Below are 13,087 nucleotides of genomic sequence, written 5' to 3' on the forward strand. Positions count from 1 at the left end.
CAAAAAAAACTAAATGCAAAAATGAGGTGGAGCAAATTTGTAAGAAAGATAAAATATGGTGTAATGTTTAAAAAGTGTCTAAAGTGAATGTTTACAGTGAGTGTGTGTGCACGAGGGTGTTACAGTGAGTCGACACAGAGCAGCCTGATGGGGATAGAAGCTCCATCCGAAGACAGTCATCTTTATTTACCAAAACTAAAGTTAACTACTGCAATTTCCTAACGTAAAGAAGCTGTCCATTTCTTGTTTTAGCGAGATGATATGTTTCAGATTAGATACGTTTCAGATAGATATGTTTCAGATAGCTTAAAGGGATAGTACAGATATTTGGAACCAAAGCCTTTATTAGCTACTTACTACCGATTGTTGATCGGTCCTTTCTCAGCTCAATCCGTACTGTTCCTCATACTAGCTCTGGCTAGTTAGCCACAAACCAATGCAAAAGTCAATGGGGGCCAAGCTCCTTTCTGAAGACAACTTGATATCCAATGTGTGCCCTGTGTGGAGCAAGATTCAGTTGTATTCAGGCAGCTCGTACAGACAGGAGCTTGGCCCCATTGACTTTGCATTGGTTTGTGTGGCCAACTAGCCCGAGCTGGTATGTGGAACAACACGGATTGTGCTGAGAAAGGACTCACCGCTCAACATCATTGGTAGCAAATAAGGCCAGGGTTCCAAAAATTAGAACTACTCCTTCTCATTTTAACATAATTCTTGTGTTGTCAAGAGTCCCTGATCTACAAATCAAGCTGCGTGTCAGAAAGATCTTCACAAAAATGTATGCATTTATATTGTGCTTTTTTCTAGACAGACTCAAAGCGCTTTACAATGTAGAGTGGAAATTGCCCCCTTCACCACCACCGTGTAGCACCCAACCTTTGGGCTACGCAGGCTCAATGGCTGCCATACACACTGGCACCAGGCACACATCACACTGACTACACAATAGCTGAATGGCTCAGGAGACAGGGATTGATATCAGCCAATTAAGAGGGGGGAGGGGATGATTAGGTGGCCTTGATGTCAGAGACCGGATTGGGAATTCAGCCAGGAACGTTGGGGAACCCCCTACCCTGGGTTCTTTAAAACGACCAAATTCAGTCGGGACCTCGGTTTTAACGTCTCACCCGTCTTTAATTTCAACAAAGTCCACAAGAACATAATAATATTCACCACAAAGAAATCCTTTGACTCCTTTCAAGTGCTGACAAATTATGTCGAAAACAATGCATCTGTATGTACCATTTTTTCATTTAGTTAATTGGAATATTCACCGTGCGCTACTAGTCCCAGTCCGTCCTGTATCCTGAGTAACTGCGTGTCTCTCTCCTACGTACCTGGGTTGATGGGGTTGAAGTTGATGTCGATGTTGTCGGTGGTGTTGGTGTTGACCTGCACCGTGGCCGAGGTGGGGAACACCAGGATGTGGGTGCAGGACGTGTCCTGCGGCGTGCTCAGCTGGGACGTCTGCATGTTCAGCGTGGTGCTGCGTCCGAAAACCGAACCCGTCGACACGGAGTCTAAACGGGAGGAGGAGGAGCAGGAGCAGGAGCCGGGGAGGAGGAGAGAGAAGGTGAAAAAGGTTCAGACTCTTGATGCGTGACCTAATTTAAAAATGTCAAACTCTTGTCTCGTCTCTCACACAGTTAAGACTGGACTACAGATGGGGACGTATCTATTAGGGCTGGACGGTATGGTGTAAAATGTATATCACGGTATAATTTGAAGCGTAGACGGTAACGGTATATATCACGGTATATTAACTTATCTTAAAATGTCTGATATACATGCTTCTGAAGGGGTAAAACACTGGCAGCTATTACTGTACTCTTGTATTACTCTAGGACATATTTCACATAGTACAGAGGTATTTTAAGAACATTTGTTGTGCAAAACTGCAATAGAAAAATGAAAAACCTTTTCTCAAGTGTCTGCGGGCAGGTAACGCATATCTTGGATCGTGTTTTGACCATGTCTTTAAAGCCCTGTCGATCGGCGGTTTGAAAAGGAACCATGTCCTTACACAAGTAAACAGTGACAGCGTTTACTATGTCGGTCCACCGCTGGCTTTTTTTAAAGTCATTGTTGAAACATAAATAATAAAAAATAAAAAGTATTCCGTTACAGCTGCTGAGCTATATACTATAGCTAATGTCCATCAATATATTCCTTTGGAATGAAATAGGTTCAAGAATCGAATCAGGATTGTTAGCAGAGAGAGAGAGATAGAGAGGGAGGGGGAGAGAGAGAGAGAGAGTGAGGGGGAGGGCTGCTAGGGGTGGAACCGGCGTTGGCTTGCTGAGGCTACATCAACAGGCTACTATGAGTAGAGCTAACGTTAGCTTTCTGAGGCTACATCAACAGGCTGCTATGAGTAGAACTAACGTTAGCTTTCTGAGGCTACATCAACATTCAACATTACTTAAGACTTTAGCGCGACGTGGGCATTCCAGAATGGCGAGGATGCAAAGCATGTTAGACCATTGGATCCGACGCAGAGTTTACATTACACAGAGAAACTGCGCGACTCGCGAGAGAAGTTGTCACACAGCTGTGTGCAACGCAGGGCTGAAGAGCTAGTTTGCTTCTAGAATTGAAGGTCCGCTCTGTTCCGTGTCTATTATGAAATGACAATTGCGAGTTGACACGCCCACTACGCAAAGCCTCTGTGCTCCTAAATGATTTTTCCAGTTTGCACATATCTATTTTTAGGGGGAAATCCGAGTGAAATAGTCGCACTGTGGAGCCCTGTCTCGGCGGGCTGGCGTTGGCTCCGCTCCTGGCAGCCCCCTCCCTCAACACTGTGTTGCTCTACCGGTCACAACAAGGCAGGGTTCGAAATTAACGGGGGCTTGGGGCAAAATGCCCTCGAAAATTGACCAAATGCCCTCGAAAATCAGTTAAGGGGGGCAATAAAAGCCCCCCGACAGTTTACTAATTATATATATGCTCTACAGTCCGAGCATTTCCCCCGTATTTGCCCCTAATAATATGTGTGTGTGCGAACCGGAAAAATCATTTACTTGCAGAGTGAAGATTACAAAACAGCTCCGCTGTTAATAGTTAAGAAACTGGACTGAAATTCAGTTTTTGGGTGGAATGCAAAGAGGGAGGGAGGGAGGCGGGGCCCGCTGCGTGTTAAGGGTGCTTGAGGTGCGAACACAGACAGACAGACAGACAGCTCTGCTTTTCAGCAAGCATGCATAGTGCTGTGTAACATTAAGTTACACTGCTATCTTAACGTTAGCAAGCTAAGCATCTGCATAGCGCGACCTGTGTAACGTTAAGTAACTTGTGTTCAGCGGGGAAAGACCGTTCCATTTGTAACACAACTCCAAAGAATAACATCCAAATTATCCCGATGCGCATTTCCTTCATTCCACAGCGCTGAGCGCGCAACGTATTTCATTGATCGATCTGACAACAACACAACTTGCCCTCAGGGACAATCATATTTAATCTATTTAGATAAGAGTATGTATGTATTATTTACAGATAATTGAAGGTACCTCAAAACATGAAACCAAGCCATGTCACACATCGTGTGTGTGTGTGTGTGCAAATCTGATATGTCATACATGTATAGATGTAGCAGTACTGTCTATCTGTATGTCATGTATGTCATATATGTTATGATGAATTGAAAATGGGGGACCCTGATGTAAACAAGACGAAAGTCTCTCTGGTCTGCATCCCCTTAACAATTGTATGTATTGAGCTGTACTGTACTGTACCCATTCTGCAATCTGTTAATAAACTTTTCAATCAATCAATCAATCAATCAATGTGTGTGTTACTTGAACAATTGTCACTCTGCTCCTAAATTTCTGTGTGCTCCTAAATTTGTATTTAGATTTTATTTATTAAAGGATAACTCCACTATTTTGGGAAATTAGCTTATTTAACATCTTCCCTGGAGTTAGACAAGAAGATGCATACCTTTTTTGTCTCTGTGCGTGCATTTTAGCTTCGGGAATACCGAACTTTTCGCACTATAAGCCGCACCTGACTATAAGCCGCAGCAGCTAAATTGAATGATGTGTACATATATAAGCCGCACTGGACTATAAGCCGCAGGTGTTTTAATGTTTAATTACCATATGTAAGGGTTCGTGCACAGAGGGGATTGTCACAATACTGTCGGACAAATAACAAGAATTAACTCATTTACAAGTTGTATTAAGTTTAGCAAATAAGGGAACAGATAAATAACATTTCAATGCAGTAAAAAAAGCAATATTTTCGGGTTTGGTCCACATATAAGCCGCACCGTTATATAAGCCGCAGGGTCGAAAAATGGGGGAAAAAGCCGCGGCTTATAGTCCGAAAAGTACGGTAGATGCTCCGTTAGCATAGCTTAGCTTCATCACTGGAAGTGAGGCAGGACAGTAGCCTTACAGTGCCTTACAGTGTATTGCAAGGTCTGACATTGACCAAACTTGATATGCATGACCTTGGTGGGCTCTAGGTCAACTCCTGAAAAGGGGGTCAATGTCAGACCTTGCAATCAAACGTTAGGGGCGCACTGAAATTATGGCAAGGGTTATTAGCCCCCTAACTTTTGATTGCAAAGTCTGACATTGACCCCCTTTTCAGGAGTTGACCTAGAGCCCACCAAGGTCATGCATATCAAGTTTGGTCAATGTCAGACCTTGCAATACACTGTAAGGCACTGTAAGGCTACTGTCCTGCCTCACTTCCAGTGATGAAGCTAAGCTATGCTAACGGAGCATCTATTCCCAAAGCTAAAATGCACGCACAGAGACAAAAAAGGTATGCATCTTCTTGTCTAACTCCAGGGAAGATGTTAAATAAGCTAATTTCCCAAAATAGTGGAGTTATCCTTTAACATTTTATTTAGGAGCACATGTGCTCCTTGGGAAAAAGGTTAGCGTAGAGCCCTATATATGGAGACATTAACATTACGTTATCAAACATAGGGACGAAGACTGTAAAAAAAATTTCAACAATGTTTTATAATCTTTATGTTAATTTATTATAAAAATGTTGTGCCCCCGAAATACAAAAAAAAGCCCCCGAAAATCAATTAAGGGGGGCAAAAAAAGCCCTTGAATTTTTTTTTTATTTCTAACCCTGCAACAAGGTATAGTCAAAATCCATACCGTAGCGCAAATTCATACCGTTTATACCGTCCACCCCTAGATCAATACATGATAGCAGTGTTTCCCTTATATGCACCTGGCAGTAGCGCTACGCTGCATACGCTGAATGGCCACCGCTTCTAAGCAAAGCCTTAGAACCTTCCGCATTGTCATATACAATGGCTCACGACAGGCCATGGTATATGGTTATTATATCACAGCTAAGGGTCGTAGTGCTGCTATATATTCCTTATATATATATATATATAAATGTATCAGTCTCCCCAGTTAGTAGCTAGATCAATACATTTAGCGGAAGTGGCAATAATCAAATAATGTGGATAAAACCATCGCTTTATCCACAGATTCAGATGGCGCTAACAGGCATTTTTAAACACAAGGCTAATGTGTTTTCCCCCTCAGACGCGGAGCGATACTGACTTGTAAAAAATACTTAGCTATGGATATACGCTCATTATACCACGGCTATGATCCAATCAGATTGCTTGATTAGAGTTACCCGTTTTATAATTATATACACACGCATATACATATACCGGGTATCGCACAGCAACAGTACAGCAAACACAATAATTTGATAGGAATACGCAAGTAAACACATATCTGTGAAATAAACATGTTTTTTTTTTTGCACCGTACTTCACAACCACTACTATACCTCCATCCTCTGAGAAACGCTGGATGGTTCCGCGATACTTTCCCTCACAAAAGCAGCAATAGTTGCGTGAAGATTTGCAATTTTGCACACAGTACTGTTTTAAGGGTTTTAATGAAAACAAGACCCTATGATGATAATGTACTTAAAAACAGAAAAGATGTTCCAACTCGACTCTGCTCGGAAGGCTTTGAATTTCATCTAGTAATGTGTTTTTATCTCGATAAGTATAATTGATGTTGGCGTTTTATTTCCCTAGTGAACACACAGGTGCAGTACTATACACATGTACGTCATACGCTGTAGTCCGTGCAGGTTTGGTGGTTAAAAGTCAGACGCACTTAGTGGTCAGTGGTCTAATTATGATACAAGGTTTCAGAACAGACTTCTGCATTAAATCAAGTTGTATGCATGTTCTTTCCACAGAGGTTTGGAGAGAGGCCAGGATGCAATCAGCGCGCCCATCACCTAGGGTGACTTCATCTATGCTAATCATGCTAGCAGTGTTACCCTTATCCCACAAAAGGAACAGACGGAGACATCAGAAAACAAACTGGATCTCTCCCGTTTTAACTCTATTGGATCACCGTTCAGTGTCGTTGAAGGCCTCTGTGACCGACCAAGTGCTTATGACTACCTCCCCGTAACCATTGTGTCATTTCCTTATTACCACAGACCCTACGGGTGCATTTCGCTATGCATTTTAGTACATTTGTGCCCTATTTTAAAAATGTTTTACCTGGCATGATGACAAAGGAACCCTGGGGCTCCATGGCGACCAGACAGGCGCTGAGGATGCTGGGAGTGTCTGCAGCAGAGATGCCACACATCCTACAGGTCTCCTTCAGACGCTTGCTGAGGGACTGCAGGTTTCTCCTGCTCAGCAGAATACTCCAGTCTGGAAACACAAAGAAGAGATAAGATAAGATATTCCTTGTTTTTATCCCCATGACGACAGCAACTACAACTAGGGTACCTTTAAGGGTACAGACAGAATTACATCGATACTACTGAGTACCGATTCATGCTAGATCAATCTGTACCAAATGTCTGTAATATACTAGACAAGAGGGAGCTTTTTCCACAAATATATATATTATTGTCCCAAATCATTCTTTGGTGTCAAAGTTCACTGTGTCTATACCTAAACATGCTGGTGGGCTAATGAACAGGCATTCCTCTTGTTCTTAGGTCACAAACCAACAAGGCAGAGAGAACCACCAACTTGTGAATGTGGCACACTTGTTGCACACGTACCCTTCAGCTCCCCGTGGCCCATCCTGCCCAGGCGTCCAATCACCACCCTCCAGGGCAGTGATGTCAACTGCACCAGGCCGAGACACCACTCCCACAGCTTCTGCAGGCCCAGGCGTCTGGCCGAGCCTTTTTTCCTCCGAGCCCTTGGCCCAAAGAAAACACACATGGATTAGAGATGCGATGACGTTACGGGAAACCTCTGTGTTGTTGGCTAGAAGTTACTCAAGACGTGTTCTCTGGCTGTTTTCCGTACTCCAGGATGTGTAAAGGGTAAATCAAATAAATAGTGCATTTATATAGCGCTTTTATCCACAATTTTGTTCCTCACATTCACCCATTCACTCACACACCGACAGCGGAGGCGACCTGCTCATCGGGAGCAATTAGGGGATTAAGTGTCTTGCTCAAGGACATTTCGACACGCTGCCCGGAGAGGAGCGGGAATCGAACCGTGAATTTTCCGATTACCAGACGATCACTCTACCTCTTGAGCCACTGTCGCCCCTCTGTCAACAGTGGTTGCACTGCATGCAGGTTGGCTTTCACCGTAAAGTACATGTACATATGTGACAAATAATAAACAAACTTGAAAACCTTGCATGGTTGCCTCCACCATTGGTGTGTGAATGTTTAAGTGAATGGGTAAAATGTGAGGAATGAAAATTGTAAGGCGCTTTGGATAAAAGCGCTATATAAATGCCCCATTTATGTAAACGCCCCTGTGTAAATGAGATGCGTGTGTGACTGCGTGTGTGACTGTGTGTGTGACTGTGTGGTACCTGTTGGGCACGTCGATGCTGATGATGCAGGTCTCCAGCAGCTCCCCGTACTGGTCGGTGCAGGAGGCCAGCAGCCAGCGCTGGTCGTGGGAGAGGCAGTAGCCCACAAACAGCACGTTGTACTTCTGGGACGCCTCGCCGAACGTCTCGCCCAGCTCCGTCTGCTTGTCCTTGACCGGCGCCAGGATGAACGGGGGCGTGTACAGACGCAGACACTCGGGCCGCTGTGGAACGGGGGGGGGGGCAATGTTAGGAACGGTTAAATATTCCATCCCACTGTATTTTTATTCTAATTAGTGTATATACTCGACTACATCGTGCACAATTGTACAGCCCTGGTCATTTTTTTTTTTTTTTTTTACACTTTATTTTTTAGCGTTTATCGCTTTTCTGGTCAAGCATGACCGACAGATACAGGGTGAAACGGGATATAGAACAGGGGAAGACATTCGGCAAATGACGGCGGGTCCGGGAATCGAACTCGGAGTCAACCAGATCCGTGACGCAGCACGGTTTTCCCCGACGCAGAAATAGCGCCGAGATATGCGGTGAGCTACTGGAGCCCCCTGCCCTGGTCCATTTTATTATACTTTTAGTTTAATTTAGTTTATATTCCATTTTCTTTTATTCTAGCTTTTATTTGATCTTACCTTAATTGTCTGTTAGTGTCGCACCAAACGACCAAATCAAATTCCTTGTATGAGCAAACTACTTGGCAATAAAGACCATTCTGATTCTGATCTCACGGATCAGTTACGATCAGATTGTTATTTATATTCGATAGTGTAATATCTGCATACTGCGCATCTTGTTATCTTTTTTTTTATCCACTTTTTCTCCTCTTTTTCTATTTTTCTCCCATCCCAATTCCATTGTGCCAATTCTCCCCTCCCCTGTCTTGAACGTTGCTCGCATATGCCCCCCACTGGCCGGTTGTAGGGAGGATAGAAGCCTTGCATCACGTGTCCCCTCCGCGTGTAGTCTTTTTACCAACAAACTTGCAGTTCCGCGTTCGGGTTCTGCGATCTGATTGGCCACTGACGTACGCTCTCTCTACGCCCAAACAGCGAGTTACGCTAGTTCTGCCTCTAACACCGCCGGGGCTGCGAAGGGAACAGCTAGGGTGGTCGTCAAGCTGGACCGCATACTCAAATGAGTACACTGCCGTGAAAAGCTGCCCTTGAAACAGCAGCAATACAGCTCTTCCTTGAGCTGAAGTGATGACCCGAACATTTTCCAAATTGTCAACGGTTTGCTTTAAATTGTATAAGCATTCCGTGATGGTTGCATAGTCCAAGATATGGACGTTGAGAAGCTCGTTTTTAACTGTTTTAAACGGTCGCCGTTTCCCTGCCGATGCAGTGACAATATGAAAACATGCCTATCTGTGTCCTCCCCTGGGACAGGTAACATATCGACAACGCGTTTTTCCAAGGATTCGCTGCACGCTGTGCACGGGCCGTGAATCAGATCTAAAATCAAAACGTCAGACATGATTGTCTTTTCATGTGCAGTGCAGCCTAACTACTCGAAATGCAAGGAGACTTTCCACTGCGAACTTTCTGTGCATATATATACACTGACTCAGCAGTGGCACCGGCGATCTTTATTTATAAACAGAGAGGAACATCATTTAATTCCAGAAACTACAGCGGAGTGTTGTCGATATGTTACCTGTCCCAGGGGAGGACACAGATAGGCATGTTTTCATATCGTCACTGCATCGGCAGGGAAACGGCGACCGTTAAAAACAAGCTTCTCAACGTCCATATCTTGGACTATGCAACCATCACGGAATGCTTATACAATTTAAAGCAAACCGTTGACAATTTGGAAAATGTTCGGGTCATCACTTCAGCTCAAGGAAGAGCTGTATTGCTGCTGTTTCAAGGGCAGCTTTTCACAGCAGTGTACTCATTTGAGTATGCGGTCCAGCTTGACGACCACCCTAGCTTTTCCCATCGCAGCCCCAGCGGTGTTAGAGGCAGCCTTGTTGGTAAAAGACTACACGCGTCCCCTCCGGTACACGAGGAGGCAGCCTGTCACATCTTTTCACCTGCCAGCACGGACTCTCATTGGCGAGGTGTAACGTGTGGGAGGCTCACACTACCCCCTCCATTTCCTGTCTCTGCTGTGCAGGCGTCCCCCAACCGACCTGTAGGAGGCGCTGTCCACAACGTCCAGATTACCACCCATCGACTTCCCACCCGCTAACTCTGCCAATTGAGTTAGTATGACGACTGGCCCAAGCCGGAGGCAACGCCGACAGCCGGAGTCGAACCCGGTGTCTCTTGCGTTGGTGACGAGCGCAATGTCGGCTCCGCCACCCAGCCGCCTGCGCATCCTTGTCATCTGTACACAGCACACATTGTTAGAATTGTATATAGTCATCTTGCTGTTATTTTATCTGATTCTATGCTATTTCTATTTTATTGGATGCTGCTACGGTCGAGGAACCACAACAAAGCGAATGTCACAATTTTTTAGCTGTAAAAAAGGTACAGAATGACGTGACGATAAAAGGAATCAGACTCTGAAAACGGGGTCCTAGAAGACCGGAGGTTTTTAGACCGTTACCTCGGGGCTCTTGAGGGCCATGTCGATGGCCAGGCCGGGGCCGAAGCCGGTGAGGGCCTTGAAGTTGGTGGAGTTGGGCAGCGGCCGGCGGCACTGGGTGAAGACGGAGAAGGCCAGGGACTTGAGGTGCTGGCTGTAGAGGTGTCGCTCCTCGCTGCGGACAGGCTGCATCAGGTACTGGCAGGGAACGATCTGAGGGAGAGGGAACAACACAGGCTGCATCAGGTACTGGCAGGGAACGATCTGAGGGAGAGGGAACAACACAGGCTGCATGAGGTACTGGCAGGGAACGATCTGAGGGAGAGGGAACAACACAGGCTGCATCAGGTACTGGCAGGGAACGATCTGAGGGAGAGGGAACAACACAGGCTGCATCAGGTACTGGCAGGGAACGATCTGAGGGAGAGGGAACAACACAGGCTGCATCAGGTACTGGCAGGGAACGATCTGAGGGAGAGGGAACAACACAGGCTGCATCAGGTACTGGCAGGGAACGATCTGAGGGAGAGGGAACAACACAGGCTGCATCAGGTACTGGCAGGGAACGATCTGAGGGAGAGGGAACAACACAGGCTGCATCAGGTACTGGCAGGGAACGATCTGAGGGAGAGGGAACAACACAGGCTGCATCAGGTACTGGCAGGGAACGATCTGAGGGAGAGGGAACAACACAGGCTGCATCAGGTACTGGCAGGGAACGATCTGAGGAGAGCATTTTGGTTGCCCCAAACAATAGCCTAGTTCACACCTAAGTGAGAGGCCATGGGCTATGGGCAGTGTCTCCTAGCTGGCCACGATGAGAGAACTCCTCTCAGTAAAAGTTAATTTAAGCAGTCGCTCCACAGACACAAGCAGTCCCTCCACCTCCAGACACAAGCAGTCGCTCCACAGACACAAGCAGTCGCTCCACAGACACAAGCAGTCGCTCCACAGACACAAGCAGTCGCTCCACAGACACAAGCAGTCGCTCCACAGACACAAGCAGTCGCTCCGCAGACAGAAGCAGTCGCTCCACAGACACAAGCAGTCGCTCCACAGACACAAGCAGTCGCTCCACAGACACAAGCAGTCGCTCCACAGACACAAGCAGTCGCTCCACAGACAAAAGCAGTCGCTCCACAGACACAAGCAGTCGCTCCACAGACAGAAGCAGTCGCTCCACAGACACAAGCAGTCGCTCCGCAGACACAAGCAGTCGCTCCACAGACAGAAGCAGTCGCTCCACAGACAGAAGCAGTCGCTCCACAGACACAAGCAGTCGCTCCACAGACAGAAGCAGTCGCTCCACAGACAGAAGCAGTCGCTCCACAGACACAAGCAGTCGCTCCACAGACAGAAGCTCCAAGGTCAAGGTCAACTTTATTTATATAGCACATTTAAAAATTTTTAAAAGTTGTACCAAAGTGCTGTACAATAAAAATAACTGAAATACTAAAAGAAATACAAAATACAGTAAACACACAAGAGTCATAAAAACTACAATCAAATTTGAAAAACAATCACGACACGACCAGGGATGTGTGGCGCTTAGCAAGCCTCAGAACGCCAATACAAACAGGAGAGTCTTCAGCTGTGTTTTAACACTCTGTAGGGTCTGGGCAGCAGACCTCATTTGCAGTGGAAGACTGTTCCATAATTTAGGGGCAGCCACAGCACAAGCTTGATGGCCTTTAGTCTTCAGCCTAGACCTCTGGACATCTAAAAGAGCAGTTTATTTGCTGACCTCAGTGCTCTAGCTGGGGTACAAAGATGGAGGAGTTCAGCTAGATACTGAGGGGCCAGACCATTTAAGGCCTTGAACACAAACATAGCAATTTTGAAATCAATTCTGAAGCGAACAGGGAGCCAGTGCAGGGAAGCCAGTACTGGTCCGATGTGCTCACGCCTCTTTCTGCCAGTCAAGAGGCGTGCAGATTATTTAGTTTGCTTTCTAATTTAAAATACATTTTGAAACCGTCTGTACACAGTAGGCCATGTGTGCTAGCAGAGCTAGTCTCCAGTCACGAGTCACGGTGCACATGTGCGGTGGTTTGTCCACCAAAAAAGCGCACAAAGATAGAAAAGAAACTAGCAGAGCCAGAACTGTTCAACTCCCCTGGAGCCACAGCCAGCAGAGAAGCCGGTTTACTTTCGCTTTCAAACCAGCTGCAGCCTGAGAACTGGAGTGTGAGGGGATGTAACACTAAAGATGGCGGCAACAACAAAGAATTGCTGCAAAATAAACAGAGCTGTTGTTAAAAAAATTAAATGTAATACTTAATAATTATCGATATCGAGTGATATAACATTATCATATCGTTATCGTGATATCATTTTTGGCCATATCGCCCAGCCCTAGGGCTGGGCGATATGGAAAAAAATCATATCGCGATAACGATATGATAATTTTATTTTATTTCTCGATATCGATAATTATCGAATTGTTATAAGTATAGTCGCTCCAGACACAAGCAGTCCCTCCACAGACACAAGCAGTCGCTCCACAGACACAAGCAGTCGCTCCACAGACACAAGCAGTCGCTCCGCAGACACAAGCAGTCGCTCCGCAGACACAAGCAGTCGCTCCACAGACACAAGCAGTCGCTCCACAGACACAAGCAGTCGCTCCACAGACACAAGCAGTCGCTCCACAGACACAAGCAGTCGCTACACAGACACAAGCAGTCGCTCCACAGACATAAGCAGTCGCTCCGCAG

At 45.8% G+C, this 13,087-nt stretch overlaps 1 protein-coding gene across 1 annotated transcript in view; it reads right to left on the reverse strand.

Moving 5' to 3' along the window:
• Window positions 1-13,087, reverse strand: part of LOC311245247 (mediator of RNA polymerase II transcription subunit 13-like) — a 65,877-nt gene that overhangs the window by 4,139 nt on the left and 48,651 nt on the right. The window contains 5 exon segments of the mRNA XM_084335082.1: window positions 1,338-1,520; window positions 6,518-6,676; window positions 7,036-7,178; window positions 7,815-8,038; window positions 10,392-10,583. Of these exon segments, the coding sequence (XP_084191208.1) occupies window positions 1,338-1,520; window positions 6,518-6,676; window positions 7,036-7,178; window positions 7,815-8,038; window positions 10,392-10,583 (901 nt within the window).

This window comes from Notolepis coatsorum (genome assembly GCF_963971535.1).
Source record: "Notolepis coatsorum genome assembly, chromosome: 1".
Taxonomy (NCBI): Eukaryota; Metazoa; Chordata; class Actinopteri; order Aulopiformes; family Paralepididae; genus Notolepis; species Notolepis coatsorum.